The sequence below is a fragment of the Belonocnema kinseyi genome, chromosome 1, assembly GCF_010883055.1.
Source record: "Belonocnema kinseyi isolate 2016_QV_RU_SX_M_011 chromosome 1, B_treatae_v1, whole genome shotgun sequence".
NCBI lineage: Eukaryota > Metazoa > Arthropoda > Insecta > Hymenoptera > Cynipidae > Belonocnema > Belonocnema kinseyi.
This window is the reverse complement of record NC_046657.1, coordinates 117,928,758-117,946,451: the sequence shown is the minus strand read 5'-3', so window position 1 is coordinate 117,946,451 and position 17,694 is coordinate 117,928,758. Positions and strand designations below refer to the sequence as shown.

Sequence of the window (17,694 nt, the reverse complement as noted above, 5' to 3'; positions counted from 1 at the left end):
TATATTATTATTACACCATTAAGCCATTTCCCTTCCGGGGTAGGCGTGACTCACTCGGCAGGGGAAAGGAGTAGTGTGTAGAAGGGATAGAGATTTTTCAAATTGATCCAGAATTTTCGTGCTATTTAAGTAAGTAATACGATCATTCCGCAACACTGCTCCGACCCAGGTTGCTGATCAATCTCTCTAGCAATCACCCCAAGCGAAGAACCTCACGAAGTCGTTATGTAAGGTTCCCCACTTGGGTCCATTAATAGCCAAGGTCTTTGTTTCAGGCATCATTCACTCTACTGACACTCTTTTATATATAAAATTATATATTTATAATTATAATGTTAGCCTCTAACCCGGGAGAACCGGGATAAAGCCGGGAGACAAATATCACACCTGGAGATTCCCCGTATTTCATAATTTGCACATTTTGTAATTTTTGAAAGTTCCCAACTAGTAACTATATATTTTTTAAAGTATTTAGAATAATTAAACTTTAAAGGCCTATTCAATATTTCGAAATTTCATATTAAAGGCCTTGATAGTCAGATTTGAATTTAATAATGTTTGATGTAAATATAAAGCAATTTTTGATTGAAAGGCATGCTACTGTACATTTAAAAAAATGAAATCATAACATAACAATATTGTTTTGTATTCTTTATCTTAATTTTTAATTGTATATTTAAGATCTTCAAATTCTCCGATTCTTTGTCAAAAATTTAAACAAATAAGTCATTTCAAATTGAAAAATATTTCATATTTGAAAGTTTCTAGCGTGAATGATAATTCTAAAGGAAGATTTGTAATAAAAAAAATTAAAAACAATGAAAATTAATCTATCTGAAATTGATGCATCAGTAACAGGAGACTTTCGGTAATTGTAAGTAGTTACAATTTTGGATTTCTGAATTTTTATTAACAACACTACATTTTTTTATTTTTAAGGTTTTAATTTTCAATTAAAGTTGATTTGGTTAAATTTTGGAACATATTATTACATTATTAGCAATTTGAGAATTATTAATTTTTAAGTGATTTTAATTTACTTCCAATAATTGAAATTTTAAAGTGTTTGAATATAAAAAAGTTTTAATAACATAATTTTTGGTGACTAAAATTTTGTTCATTTTTAAATGAAGTTCTCACCCGTTTAAGTTTTAACGTGTGGGAGTATACATTTTTTGATTTTTAACGTTTCCTATTTAAAATTAGTATAATTTAAAAAGGTTTTTATTTTAACTAATTTAATTCATTTTTCATTTTACAAAACGTCTTCTAATCAGTTTTAATGTTACTTGTAATTTTATTATGTCATGACAATTTGAAATTCTAGAATATGAGAAGCTTGACATTTGAAAGATTCAATTTAGTTTTCAATATTAAATTGTCAATTTTTAATCGCTTTGAATTCAAATTATTCAAATTTAAAAGTCTTCAATATTTACTTATTTATTTTTAACGCTTTTAATTATGAAGAATACAATTTCAATTACTCTTAATTTTAAACTATCCAATTTCCAAAATTTGAATCTTAAATGTACAATTTTTAACGTTTTTACATTATCATATTTTAAAGTTTTTAACCTAGGACAATTCTAATTTCGTGATTTTCCAAATCAAATAACAGTTATTTAAGTTTTAGCGCTTCGACTTAGAAATAATAAAATTCAACTCCTTTTTCTATTTAAATTGTACAAAATCGTTGGTATATTTTTTTAAATTTCAAGAGCCTGCAATTCGAAATTATTCATTATTAACTATTATTTCAAAAATATTTAAGACCTTATATTAGAAAATTGGTTTAACAATGAATTTTTTAATTTGCATATTTTCATGTTACTAAATAGAAATTCAGAGACAAGATCGCGTGATTTGCGCGTGTGCATTTGCTGCTAGTGTGCAATAAAACTCTTATCTGTACTTTCCTTTATTAGTCACAACAATTTCATTATCGTTCTTATTATATGTTTTAAAAATTAATTAATTTGTTGCAAAAAGGTTTGCTGACATTTATTGACTTCCGCAATTTATAATATATGTGAAAACCCCGTAGGTTTTGCAAAGAAAGTGAATTTTTTTATAAACCGGTAGAAATCACAAATATTCACTGGGAGAAAACCGGGAGACAAAAATTAAAAAAAAGACCACCCTGTATGTATGTATGCATATATCTTTTTTCCCCATATATATATATATAATTAAAAATTTGTCATAAGGACAACCGCAGGATTTCGCCGGGAGCGTGTGCTAATCTGAAAAATGGCACCCGCTTCCAGCGAAATCGCGGTAAAATTTCAGCGACAACAGCGTCTCACAACCATGAGATAGGTGGTATATATATATTTCCACTCCTGAAATCCCGGATTAAGAAAGCACAAGAGAAAAACTTTCGTGAACAGCTCCTCGATAAGAGGATGCACGGTATCTTTCACAGAAATGTGAAGGATCAGTCAATGTCTTGTGAGCTAACGTTTGCTTTTCTTAAATCGCCTGGATTGAAGTCTGGTACGGAGGGTTTCATTTTTGCATGCCAAGACGGTGTGATTTCCACCTTAACATACCGTCGCCAGATTTTGAGCCAAGACATTCCTGATGATAGCTGCAGGGCGTGCCATGCATACCCCGAGCATTTAGCTCACATACTATTTAGTTGTTCAACTCACGCAGGAACGACTTACATTCAAAGGCACAATGCGGCACTAAGAGTGCTTTATTACCATCTTTGTCACTCTTACTGCATTAACCTTAATATCGCTCCTCTGAATGCTCCTAGGGAAATTGAGTCAATTGTCGAGAATGGGAAGTGCCGTATATACTGGAACTTTATATTCTCGACAATTGTTTCTGTTGCTCACTCGAGGCCTGACATGGTTCTTCTTGACTTCGAGAAGCGAACCATGTTCGTTATCGAATTTTCGGCACCAGCTGACAAAAACATCATAGCTAAGGAGAATGAAAAGAAAGAGAGGTATCGAGACCTTATAAGGGAGTTGCAACGATTGTACCCGGAATATTCTGTTAAAATAATCGTCCTTATCATCAGCGCTCTTGGAGGTGCCAAGCTTTCACTTGCTAATGGCCTAAAAAGCATCCCTGCGTGTCAAGAATATTCTAAAACACTTGCCGAAAAAATGCAGATGGCGGTAGTCCTTGGGTCGCTCCGTGTTCTTAGGGTGCACGAGGCTTTTGCTGGATCGTCGTATTGATTTCTTTACAGACTGCAACCACCTATCTCACGGTCGTGAGACGTGGTTGTGGCTGAAATTTTATCGTGATTTCGCTGGGAGCGGGTGCAATTTTCCAGATTAGCACCCGATCCCGACGAAATCCTGCGGTGTTCTTATGACAAAATTGTTAATTATATAAATATATATGTATGTATGTATGTATGTATGTATGTATGTATGTATGTATGTATACAGGGTGTTTAAAAAGTTCCGGAACGGTTGGATATTTCCTCAGGTAAAATATTTTTCAAAAAAGTGATGGTCATTCCTGAAGACGAGAAATTCAATGGTGTCCCTCATTTTGACCTTGAAGTTGACCTTCATGGCTTTTTGAAGGTCAACTTTGTTTTTTTTCAAATGGAAACCATCCTTTTATACATCTGCAATCGACAGCGTAAAATTCTACGTTCAGGTACGTACCCAAGTCATAGGTCAATTTTAACGTTCAAGGTCAGTCAGAGGTTATTTGAAATTAACAAAGTTTTCCAAGAGGTCAGTGCAATTCCTGAAGTAAATTTCAACGAGAAATTCATTGGTGAGCTCTGTATTGATCTTGGTGATGATCTTCAAGGTTTTTTCAAGGTTTTTTCCAAGCAGTTTACGTTTACGTTTATCATTAGCCAGGAACAGCGACGTGGACGTAGTAAATTCTGTTGCCTTTGGGGTGTTTGATTAGCGTGAGCCCCCTTGCCTCTCACGTTTCGGGGTGCTTGATTAGCGTGAGTCCCCTTGCATCTTACGCTTCAGTGAAGATGTTCGAACTGAAAACCTTGAGCTTCTTGACAAAAAGCTATGCGATTGTAAAAATGAGTTACAGCATTACGAATCATCTCCCTATCAATCAAAGTAGCCTATTGCAGAATCAGATTCTGCAATTCGTCTAAGCTTTGCGGTTGCTTTGAGTACAATTCGGTTTCTGAGAAGCTGTTCATATGCACGGGCATTGAGATTACCATCGATGAAGAAAGGGCCTATCAATCTATCATTCAAGATACCGGCCCAAACATTAATCTTTTGTGGATATCGTGCGTGACTCTCCAACATCCAATCAGGATTTGTGTCGGACCAATTTTTTCAATTTTGCCTGTTAACTTCACCTTTTAAAGTGAAAGTAGATTCATCTGAAAATACTGTATTGTACAAGAAAAGAGGATCTCTATCAATTCTGTCCATCATCATTTCATAAAATTCAACCCGACGGTCAGGATCGTCTTCATTGAGCTCTTGTACCAGATGAACTTTGTAAGGATGGAAATGAATGCTTTTAAAATATTTCGTACTATCTCAGGAGCAACGTCACGCTCATCACTAGCTCGACATAAACTAAGGTGTGGGTTTTCAACAAATGCTTGGGCAATGTCCATCTGCATCTCCTCAGATCCTGCAGATTTTGGCCGACCAGTTTTCTGAAGGTACTTGATAGATCAATGATACATAAAGCGCCTCAAAGTTCTTTTAATTGTTGATTTTGAAACAGGATTTAACCCTTCTCCATTACAAAAAGTGTTATTAAAAAGCAAACGAACTTGATCATAAGATCGAACTCGATCTCCCCAACCACGCATCATTAATACAGATTTTCTCTCGTTCCGAAAGTTTAGCTTGCGCCATAATAATATTTTAGCGAAAGATAGTAAGTATGTACTCGTAATACGTAAATTTAGTTTCGATTCGTAATATTCGCATGGAAAAACGGTATAGGACTTATGGTGTCGCCTTAGGTATTGACTTGGGTATCGAAAAACGGTATAGGACTGTATATCTCTTCGGGGAGGAACAGAACACCAGAACACCTAGAACTTTTAATGAAAAATTTCCTTATGATTTTACAATATTGAAAACGCTGTAACCAAGATTGATACAGAGCTCACCAATGAATTTTTCGTTGAAATTTACTTCAGGAATTACACTGACCTCTTGGAAAACTTTATTAATTTGAAATAACCTCTAACTGACCTTGAACGTTTCAATTAACCTATGACTTGGGTACGTACCTGAACGTAGAATTTTCCGCTCTATCGATTGCAGATGTAAAAAAGGGGGTTTTCATTTAAAAAAACAAAGTTGACCTTCAAAAAGCCATGAAAACCAACTTCAAAGTCAAAATGAAGGTCACCATTGAATTCCTCGTTGAAATTTACTTCAGGAATGACCTTCACTTTTTTGAAAAATATTTTACCTGAGGAAATATCCAACCGTCCCGGGACTTTTTAGACACCCTATATATATATATATATACTCCTAATTCTTCTTTAAAAATTAATTATAAGTTTTTTCTTATTTCAGGAAACTAGTTGTATATGATGAGTGGAGCTCCATTACGATACACGTTGCTCTTGACAATACACTGATCGTCAACGACGTCCGTTAGTATTAAAAATTCTACAAAATATAAACTATTACTAAGAAAGTTGAAAAATTCATATTATAGAATTGTTTTGTCTAATAAAGTTCCTAAAAACTTCAGAATTGCAGTATAAAATTTACTGAAGTCAAGAAAACGTAAAATTTAAATTAATATAACATATTACTGAATAAGTATTTCAAGGATTTTCTTATATTACTGGAAATTAAAAAAAAGTATTAATTATTTAAAATATAGATTGTAAACTGCTGTGATGCACACAATGTAATATTTTTCAGTTATATAAAATATAAATTAATTATTTTTCGGTGTCTTCAGTGAGGCAGTGTAAAGTCGAAGGAGCGACGACTGCAGAAGCGGATGGCGATGTTCCGCTAAAAGCACCGAGTCAATGGAAACCGCTTCTTCTTCTGATTCCGCTTAGATTGGGTTTGAGCGAAATTAATCCAGTCTACATAAATGGCCTTAAAGTGAGTAAAAATTAATTAGAAAATTAATGAATGTTAAAATTTCTGTAATTCAATGAAGAATATCTGAAAAACATCTATCCTTAGATTTTGAATTCTCATCGTTTTTCCCGCGAACCTTTAATTAGTTTTTCTGCCAAACTTCTGTACATTCGCAAAAACTTTTTCCTAAAGATTATCTTTTTAGTTATTTTTTTTTAACTTAACAATTTTCTTAAAGACATCCGTTTTGGTTGCAAGTTCAACTGTTTTGTTAAAAATTCGTCTTTTTGTGTTAAAAATTCAATTCTTTTCGTAGAATATTAACCTTTTGTTTCAAACTCATATTTTGTTGCTGATACATCAACTGAAATCTTTTTGGATGAAAACTATTTTACTGTTTTGTTAAAAATTAAACTATTCCCTCTAAAATTTACGTTTTGTTTAAAATTCCTATTTTTGTGTGGAAAAGTCAATTGGAATCTTTTTGGATGAAAATTCAACTCTTTTTTTTTTTAAATTTGTCCTTTTGTTTTAAAGATTCACCTGTTTTAGTAGAATTTTTTTTAAAGCAAAAATGAAACTGCTGGGTTGGGAATTTAACAATCTTGTTAAAAACTAATACTTTTTTGGTTGAAATTTCAACTGTTTAGCAGAAATTTAACTTATTGTTTAGAATTCTTATTTTGGTGTTGGAAAGTGAACTGGAATCTTCTTTGTATAAAAATAAATTAAATTCAATTAAGTTTTTTTTATTCGTCTGTTTTAAAAGAAGTTTAATCTTTCTTGAATATTGATGCAACTTTTCGGTTGAAAATTTAACCTCTTTTTTGAAATTTTGTAATTTTGATTTTAAAATTCACCTGCTTTTGCAGAAATTACATCTTTCTTGGATAAAAATGCAACTATTTGGTTGAAAATTTAACAATCTTGTTAAAAAGGCTTACTTTTGGTTTGAATATTCTGATTTTATGTGGAAAAATGAACTATTTCGTAGAAATTTTACTTTCTGCTTAAATTAAATTTTTTAAGGGATAAGAGAACTGAAATTTTTTCTGGATGAAAATTCAACAATTGTTTTATTTGTTATTTATCAAAAATTCATCTTTTATATTATATTATATTAAATTATTTTGTTAAAAAGTCATACTTTTTAGTTAAAAATTCTACGGTTTTGTTAAAAATTTTACAATTTCGTAGAAAATTTACTTTTTGTATATAATTTATATTTTGACGTTGAAAAATTAACTGAAATTTCTTCTGGATGGAAGTTCAATTTTAAACAAAAATTTGTCGTTTTTTATTAAAAATTCATCTGTTTTAGTTCAAATTTCATCTTGCTTCGATAAAAATGCAACTATTTGGTAGCGAATTTAACTGGTTTGTTCAAAATACATACTTTTTGTTTGGAAATTCGACTATTTAGCAGAAAATTAACTTATTGTTTAGAATTCTTATTTTAGGGTTGGAAAGTGAACTGGAATCTTCTTTGTATAAAAATCTAATTATTCATTTTAAGTTTTTTTATTCGTCTGTTTTAAAAGAACTTTAATCTTTCTTGAATATTAATGCAACTTTTCGGTTGAAAATTCAACCTCTTCTTTGAAAGTTTGTCATTTTGATTTTAAAATTCACCAGCTTTTGCAGAAATGACATCTTTCTTGGTTAAAAATGCAAATATTTGATGGAAAATTTAACGCTTTTGTTGAAAAGTCATACTTTTTAAGTTAAAAGTTCTACTGTTTTGTTTAAAATTTAACAATTTCGTAGAAAATTTACTTTTTGTATATAATATATATTTTGGTGTTGAAAAATGATCTGAAATATTTTCTGGATGAAAGTTCAACTTTAAAAAATTGCATTGATTTTTTATTAAAAATTTATCTGTTTTAGTTTACATTTCATCTTTCATGGATAAAAATGCAGCTATTTGGTAGAGAATTTAACTGTTCTGTTAAAAATTCATTCTTTTTCGTTGAAAAAATTGGTCTATTTGGTTTGAAAATTCAATTTTTTCTTAGAAACTTATTTCTTCTTTAAACATTCATATTTTCATCGTGAAAAGTCAACTGAAATGTTTTTTAACCGAAAATTCAACTTCTTTTTGGAAAATTTATCTTTTGGATTTAAAAAGTTAATCTATTTTTGTAGAAATATATTTTTTTATATGAAAATGCAACTTTTTGGTTAAGAATTCTTCATTGTTTGAGTATTGAACTATTTTGTTTGAAATAGTTGATTGAATCACTTTTGTGAAGAAATCATTTTTTTTCTTAAAAACTTATATTTTTAGTTAAAAAATCATGTTTTTGGTTGAAAGTTTTACAATTTTTTAAAAACAATCTTTTTTAATTAATCATTTAACTACTTGGGTAAAAGTTCAAATTTACTGTTAAATTTTTTTTTGATTGCGGGCTTATGTCTTCTGCTGAAAATGTAACTGTTTAGCCGCAAATACTTTTTTTTAAACTTATTGTTGAAAATGAAAATGTAACTTTTCCGTTTTTTAAGATTGATCTTTTTTAGTTGAAAATTTATCTTTGTGGGTTTAAAATTCGTTTTTGTTTTGGTATAAATTTCATCGTTTTGATTGAAATATAAACTGTGACACTTTTATGTTGAGAATTTATCTGTTTAGGTTGAAAATTCAACTATTATGTTCAAAATTCAAGTGTTTTTTGAAAATGCAACTATTTTTCATAAAGTCATCTTTTATAGTAGAAACCACATTTTTTGTTTAAAATAAATGATTAAATTTGAAAAATTAAAATTTCTGTCTGAAATACTGTTTTATTTTGTTTATAAAAGATTGTATGTTAACAAATTACAAGATTAAAATGCTCTTTTTTGAATATAATCATTGAAGGAAAAATAAGTCAAGGAAAAATTAGTGAATTTTGAAAATGAAGTTCTCGGTAACCCTGCCTGATTTAACTAGCAATAATTAGCGAGCCGATTAATTTTGAAAAACAGAAAAATAATTCATAAGATAATTTTGAAGCTGTCGGTTGACTACAAAGCTGATTGGGTAATTTTAAAAACTTGAAAAAAGGAATGTTTTCAAATTCACACACAAATTTAAGAATTTTATTTCAGTTGAAGGATTAAGAAGAATCTTAATTCATGTAAATGATAAAACTGACAAAAATGTATGATTTATTAATGTAATGATTTTTTAAACTATATTGTCAAATATCAATAAAAAATTGTACTTTTACAACATATGAAAAATTACCGTTTTTCAATTTTGACGTGCTTCGTTAATTTAATTTTTTTAGAAAAATGTCCCTGATTGCAAATTTACCGATTAAAATGTTTAACTAATGAGTTCTGCTATAAATTCACTTTTGGGGAAATTAACGGAAAAATGTGAGATTTAAATGGTATTTTGATCATTTCTTAATATAATAACCGTCAATTTTACATTTGTCCCGATTTTCTAGTATCCTATAAGGTCCAAAATCACGCATTTTTAATTTTACATAATGATTTTTAATTAATCAGTTTTGTTAATTAAGTGACTTATAAAAACCAAAAATTTGTAAACGTTTTTTTTTGACATTCTTAGCTAGAATATGTTAAAATTTTGAAATAGTTACACTGTTTTCAACTTTTCTTGCGCAACCTTAACACTGTTATTGATATAGAAAAATGAAGACATCGCATAGTAGGAAAAGATTGAATTTTTAAACTAATCTACGGAAGTGATTTTAGAATTAGATTTGTGCAATTTCATTAAAATTTAGAATATTATTAGGTAAACAATTTTCATTAATATCAAGCTAAAAAATATATATCAAATGTCCCAGATTTGTCCATTTTTCATTCGAAGAAGTATTCAATATTCATCTTGAAAAATGTAGAAAAACTTGTAGCGAGTTTTGAAGTTAAATTTGTCATATTACCGGATCAAGATGTAAAAGGAAGCTTAACTTTATAATAGAAAAGAAATTAACCGTTCGAGGAAAGCTTTGATTTTCAAAAATAATTCTTTAAATTTAGATAATGCAATAAAAATAAACAAAAATTACCCAAAAACCTATATAATATTATTGTATTTGAGATTAAAAAAAATAGGCCATCACCCACGATGGAGCTTAATCAACTTTCAATTTTTTAAAAGGTGTTTTCATTTTTATTTAAAAAAAATGAGTTTTAAAGTTTGCGTATATATTGATGGTAAAACTTGCTTAAAAAGCTTTTTTTTAAATTTGTTTATAGTTTTGTATTTTTTAAACGTATTACAGAAAGCATGAGCTATTTTTTTTATTGAAGCTTACCAATATACCTCCTAATTTAAAATTTCAGTTTCGCCAACTAAATCTAAAATGTAACTCAAAACGTTGATAAGTAAAATTATTTTTAAAATTAAAATTGGAAGTTGTTAATGAATTGAAAAATGGTATTTTTAAGATTTTAGTATTAAAATTCAACGTTTTCTTTTCATAAACATAATAAAAAAATGGACTCAGTAAAAACAACTTTGGTTATCATTTTTAAAAGGCTACATTTTTTTTATAATTGACTGCTTTTGAAACGTATTAAATGAAATCTTATAGAAAATTATATTTACATTCAAATATTTAAATTTGATTCTTCTTAAAAATGTTATTTAAGTATTTAAAAAATTTCGAAGTGCGGTACCGGATTATTTCACAAGCGGTGAGTCACATTTTTGCAATGATAAAATGAAGTTGATAATTTTTAAAGAACTATATGGAAATTAAAGAGAAAATGGTGTAATTCGTATTCAATTTATTGGATTTTTTTCACCACAATTAAAGGCACTTCTTTAAGTCACATACAAAGTTCTAAAATTATATAAGCTGCTCTGTATCATCTATAAAAAAATGAATCCTGTCATTTTCCTTTAAAATTCATGGAGTTATTTCCTCTGAATAAAGGTTCTAGTTCCATGAAAAATTATAATTTTGCAGAGAACTACATTTTTTCGCCATGTCAGAAACACATATTTTATTTTTTCATTCAAAAAATAGAAAGAAAGTGGTCAGAAGGTTAATTATAAAACTCGATTTTAGTATTGCTACTTATAAAAATTATTAGAGAACATTGACTTTAAAAACGAGTCACTTTTCTCATTTCTCTCATAGAAAAATTCTCGGAACTTTGTTAATGCCAGTTTTTTTTCTAGACCTCCTTTCAATTTCCGCAATCCCTGGGAGTTATTGGAGGGAAACCAAATCTAGCTCTCTACTTTATAGGATGCGTTGGTGAGTTAAAAATCGATAAAAAAACATAAAACTTTAGTATTAATTTTAAATTATCAATAGAATGATAAAATTTTTAAGTTCGATTCCTGATTTAGGAAAAATCAGTTAAAAATAAAACGATCCTTATTTCACGTATTCGTGGAAAAAGGTCTTTCCCGGAGTTATGTGTATTTTCATCCTAAAGCTGATAACCGTAATTTATTTTTGAAAAGCAACACATTTCTTGCATTCCATAGCTTTTTCCTCCCATTATTTCCCCTTATTTTATTTCATGAAATGAACTTTATATTATTTTGAAAGTAAAGTTGCAGCCAAGACTCTTTAATTATTAATAATAAATATCATGACAATTTTTTCCCTTATTAACTCCATGAACAATTCAATACTTTAATTTTTACAGGTGACGAGGTGATTTTTTTGGATCCTCACACGACGCAAAAAACGGGTAGCGTTGATCAAAAGGTGGATGAGGAAGAAGTTGATTTCGATACAACTTATCACTGCAAAGTCGCCAGTCGAATTGCGATTACTGGAATGGATCCTTCAGTCGCACTTGTGAGTTGACGGAAAATTTGTAATGTTTATTTTAAACATTTTTGAAAACTTTCTTATTCGAAATAAGAGTTAGCATAAAATAGAGCAATCAGTGAAATAAAAAAGGGAACAAAAGTTTCATTTCGGTTTCAAAGAAAGTGGTAATTTCAATTTATAAAGTAAATATGAATGATAAAAGATGTTAAACTGAACTTTCAGCCTGTAGTCACAAATTTAATTCGAAAATTTTTATTTTCTGCGTCAATTCATTATTATTAAGTTAGACGATTGCATGGTAAAGCGTGTGACGAGTTGAATATCGTCGATGTCAGATCTTTAGAAGCTCTCAAATCTTTGAAAGTTACTAACCAAAACATGGAACATGCAATACATTTTTCTACTGTTACCATAAAGATGAAACCTAAAGAAATTTCTTATGCTGTTTTTCTGATAGCTAGTTTGAATGTTGGCAAGATTTCTGGTTTAAAAATATAAATCGGCGTTATGAACTCCAATTGAGTATTCTAACCATGGACATAGGAAACACGGGACTAGGCATGCCATTGCGGGGCTGATGTAATGAGGGGGGAGGTCTGCCATCTTTTGATGTCCCGCGACAAACGTGGCAGCGCCCACATGTTTCAATTTTCTTTCACATTTTGTCGGCACAAAATGCTCTTGCGCATAATCAACTGGCACGTCGTAAGATGGCGGCCCTCCACACTCATGGAATTCTCCCCCTGCCCGTGAACTCAACCCCGCTCGCCCAAGTTCAGATAGCATGCCTAGTCCCGTGTTTCCTATGTCCATGATTCTAACATTACATCACAGTCGATCGGTAACGTCAAAATCTATCAGGTTTTACCACTTGGTCGGACTGAAAAGCATTGATTATATAGGATTTTGACTAAAATTAATTTTTTTAGACGAAAGTAATTCAAAAATTGTGATATGGCTTTTCTTTTCAGATACAAAAGCCATTTCTTTAATTATTGTTGGCGATTTAAGAAGTGTGAGATTTGGACAATCCATCAAGAAAAAAATTTGATGGGAAATATATTTGTTTAACTGAAAATTTAAATATTCAATTTTTGGTTGAAAATTGATCTTCTTTAGTTCAAAATTCAACTATTTTGTTGAAAATTTATGTATTTTATGAAACATTGTCTTTTTTTTTGGTAGAGAATTAGTCTTCTTGTTTTGAAAATTCAAGTATTCTGGTTAATAGATTTTTCATTTTAGTTTGATATTCATCTTTTTGGTTTAAAGTGAAACTGCTTGATTAAAGGTTAAATGCTTTTGTTAAAAACCCATTTTTTTTACAAATTCACCTAGTCCAGTTGAAGATTCATCATTTTAGTCAGTAAAAGATTAATTTTCAACTGAAAATTTAACTATTCTATTTTTGGTTGAAAATTGATCTTTTACAGTTAAAAATTCAGCTGTTCGGTTGAAAATCGGTCTTTTTTAGTTGGAAATTCCTGTATTTTGTTGGAAAATTGACTTTTTTTGGTAAAAAATTTATCTTTTTGTTTGAAAATTAACTTTTTTGATTGACAATTCACGTTTTTGGTAGAAAATTTAAGTATTCCATTTAAATATTCATAATTTTATTTGAAAATTCATCACTTTGCTTAATAATTGAACTGTTTTGTTGAAAATTCGTTTTTTTCTTTTTTTGAAAATTAATTGCTTCATTTGAAAATTTAATTATTTAATTTTTTGTAAAAAATTGTAATGTTTTAGTGGAAAATTTAAATATTTGTTTATAAAAAGTCATTTATTTTGCAATGTTTTGCTCTATTGTGTTAAAGGATGTTTGTAACGAACATTATAAATTATCGTAAATGTTTGCGTTTAGAGAAAAATATGAATATATTACTTTTTGTTGACCCTGGTACCTCTATATCGAAAAATGTCAATTCTGCACGAAAGCTACATCTTTGGGCACTTTATTCGCATCCTTTTTTACAAAAATGATTTTTTGGCCTAGTGGAATATTGATTAATATTTCAAGTAATTTTCAATTATTTATTAAATTCAATTCGTTCAAATTATTGGTTTTTTCTCATAAACTCTATTTTCCCCAACAGAATCGTAATCTAGATTGTCTCTTGACATATTTTATCCATTTCCAATACTTCAAATTGATTATTGAACAAATCCTAATTATTTTTGAACTGTGAATTGGTATTTGGTCATATGAATTTGAACAGCAGAAAGATAGTAAAATTTTTTAATGATTTGTGCATCGAAACCGATAATTCTTCGAAATTCTATATAAACAATGCTCTAGATTCTTCCACATGACATGGTCCTACCATATTTTACATTTTCTACTGAGTGTAAAGTAATAATATAATAAACTATTAGGTCTTTCCATTTGTCTTTGAAACTAAAATTAAACTTGCCATTTGTTCAGTTTTTTGAACGGTATAAGAAGAAGCTTTTGGTTAAATTTTCATTAATATTCTAAACTAGAAGTGAAGTTAGACAAAATTTGAAATAATTTTCTAAAACAAAAATCAAATAAAAGGATACTTTCTTTTAATTTCTTAACTGAAGACAAATTAGGGGGAAAATTGTTCACTCACAAGGTGAATCGAAACAAAAGTTTTTTCTCATGTCATATCTATTTCGTTTTGATCGCAAAAAAAATGAGATGGAAAGTTCTCTTGAATTTTTTTACCATAAGTCCCCTTTTAGTAAAAATTAGGCAGTTTTTAACTGCGTTCATAATTTGTTCTTCTCGTATTCTCTTTTTTACTTTTGCAATTCATTATCCATTTATCATTTGTGTTGCAGTGTTTCTTCTGCGAGACGGAGAAGGATTTCAAATCACTGTGCAGGTCAATGCAGGAAAAATTGATCGAATCTGAAAAGCAGCCACTTTTCGAATTGTGTGCGGAGAGACCTGCGCATTGGTCTCCTGCAGAAGATGTTATGGTTGCTGAAGCTTTAGGGGCTGCAGCTTCCAATCGTAAGATTTTTTTTCAAAATATACAATATACCTGTCTCACGCTTCGTTTTGAAAAAAATGGTGATTTTTGATATTATACAAATATTCGTATGTTGATCAAAATAATAATTATAACTAATTATAATTGAATCAACTAATTTAAAAATCACTAGATGACAAATTTGTTTGAATATTAATTAATCAAAACCTATTCCATTTTAGCATTAACCCTTACTTGTCACAATTCCGCTGTGTGACGTGCTTCACACACTGGGGTTTTTTGTACCCCAGCCGAAAAATTGTTATAAAAATTTAACGGTTGTGTATTTTAACCTGCCAATTTTTTCGTAGCTTCTTTGGATATCAATTTTCAAACAAATATTGGCTTCATGAAAAAAACAACTAATTTAAGTATAGCAAAAAATTATTAAAAAACAAAGGTGGGTAAAATTTCGTTTTTGGCGAAAAAAAACACAACTTCTCCATTTTTTGATCAAAATCGCTAAAAATTTGAGTGAGTTTGCTTAAGATGTTGTACTTTAAGGAAAAATACAATATTAGTGGCCCTTCCAAAAAAGGTATTTATTTTGGAAATTAAATGGAGGAATTTCGCGGAAAAAAACATTGTTTTATTTCAATTGAAAAACATCAAATCTTTATTTCTATTGGCTAATATGGTATAAATTTGATCTGAAAATTATGAAAAAGCATCGCAACTGGCGAAGGAACAATTCGAATTATACCAATCTTCAGTTTCCTACGCAATCTTCGCAGATGCACAACTGCTTCATCCGTTTCGTCATCTCGGACCAGCTCGTCGCATATGCGTCGAGAGCGTGAATTATAAGCCATCTAAAATCTCAAATATATTAGATATTGTAAAAAAAATTACAGCATGAAATCAGGTATCATACTTACTGTTTTTTTCTCTTAGACTAAAATTCACCGAACAAAACAGAAACTCCAAGTTAATATGCTCAACCTTACCTGACATACTGGGGTACAGGCAACCCCAGCCATTTCAGACAAGCACTGAGAACATATTGGCGTTCTAAATGTGACGCCAACAGCTGTAGGGAATAGTAATACTCTCCAAATAATACCAGATGGCGTTGTATACCCGATTCTATCGAGTTTGAGTACACAAAATTAACTTGGAAATAAGCTGGGGTGTGATTTACCTCAGTGTGTCAACCAAGGGTTAAGCTAACTACCTTAAAGAATACAAATGAATACTAGGTATAATAGACAAGGGAATTCAAGGAAATTCAAGGAAATTCGAGAAATGAAAGAAATTTGGAAATTGTCCTGGATTTTATTTTTGATGCGGGAGGGACATTTAATTTTCTTATAATTTATCATTTTTTACCTTCCCTTTGAGCTACCTGCGAAAATTCTTTTAAAAAAATCAATATTTTAAAATAAATTTTCATGTTGCAATCGGGGAAATTATGGATGTCGCAATTCACTATGCATTGTATGTATGTATGCTTCTATCATAAGAAAAACCTAATATTTATAAGTGAGAAAAGGTGGTAATTTCGTGGTAAAAATTTAGTAGACATCCTGTTGGAATAATTAGGAATTTTGAGCACCTGCACAGTTTCGCCAATTTTATGAATATTTGATTGAACGCAAATATTTTTGTTTGTTTTCAGTCCTGGAATTCGAGCATTTGGATCGACAATACGACACATCGGACGAAGAGTTCGAACTTCTTGGCTAACGACTGATAATTCACCAAATTTTACGATTATTCACTCCTACATTTGTACGAAGTATTTTCAAGCTTTGAGGCTTTTCATGTTTTTGTTTTGATTTAATATCAAAAGCACTTCTAACGTACTCCAAATGACAACAGATTTTTCAAAAAAAAAGAGAGAATGCAAATCAATTTGAAAAAATGTGTTTAAAGATGAGAATGAAATGTTTTCTTTTTTTTTTTAAATAACTTTCATAGGTCACTTATTCATGATTTTGTATTATTTTTTAAATGGTATAGATGAATATATTGATTCATAATTTATTACATTTAAAAGAACGCAATTTTTGGATAGATTTGCTCGCCAGGAAGACTTATCTTTTCATTTCGGTCGACAAATTGCATAATAATTTAATGTATAAGGATTATACGTGTAAATAATTTTGAATACGTCTGTGTGTTAAAGTTTCAAAAAGATACAATTTATACTCTCGATTTTTAAGCGTAGGAGTTTTCTAGCAATTTCTCGAAAGACTTTCTAATTTTGAGAAATTCTCAGGAAATCAACTGCGAAAATGTACATATAATATATGTATGGTACAGTAATTCTTGATAGATTAATAAAATATTATCAGTTGCACATATATGTATATGATATTTGTATACTAAGAATAAAAGTAGTTTTAAAAAACAAAAGCAGTCCAACCGAAAAATGAAGGTTCTTTGTCTTTGAATATTCGGGGTGGCAACGGACTGAACCTACAGTGGTTAATGACTGATCATTTTGTTGACGAGTTAATAAAAGATCTCCTAAATCAAAGATGAAGTGTATTATAACTATTATAATATTATAGGCTTTTTCTATAGAAAATTAATCCAACGAAACCTGGGCTTATAAAAATAAAACAATTAAAATTATGTACAGAACATTTATTTTTAAATCTCTTTTTCCTGGAAACTATTGAAAACATTCGGACATATTTGATTGATAAAAGGTGTTTTAGGCAAAAAATGGTGGTTGTATAAGAGCTGCCTTTAACTTGATAAAGAAACAGATATTTATGAAAAACTTAATCCTGTCGGACTGAAATAAACGCAAGCGTTACATTAAACAGCTTAACCATAAAGTACACTTTAAGCAAAATAAATATATACATTGTTGCAATTATAATTGTATGTTAACATTTGCGTTAGAAGATAATACCGTAATAGAAAAATGTTTATTTTTCAGAGTTA

The 17,694-nt window shown here is 29.6% G+C and overlaps 1 protein-coding gene across 2 annotated transcripts in view; it reads left to right on the top strand.

Moving 5' to 3' along the window:
• Positions 1-17,098, top strand: part of LOC117174106 (cysteine protease ATG4B) — a 39,023-nt gene extending 21,925 nt beyond the window's left edge. For both annotated transcript variants that reach the window (XM_033362859.1, XM_033362869.1), the window contains exons 5-10: positions 5,508-5,587; positions 5,905-6,056; positions 11,185-11,263; positions 11,664-11,818; positions 14,603-14,777; positions 16,415-17,098. In XM_033362859.1, coding sequence (XP_033218750.1) covers positions 5,508-5,587; positions 5,905-6,056; positions 11,185-11,263; positions 11,664-11,818; positions 14,603-14,777; positions 16,415-16,482 — 709 coding nt within the window. In that variant the 3' untranslated portion in view covers positions 16,483-17,098. The remainder of the gene's footprint in view (positions 1-5,507; positions 5,588-5,904; positions 6,057-11,184; positions 11,264-11,663; positions 11,819-14,602; positions 14,778-16,414) is intronic.
• Positions 17,099-17,694: the final 596 nt, after the last annotated feature.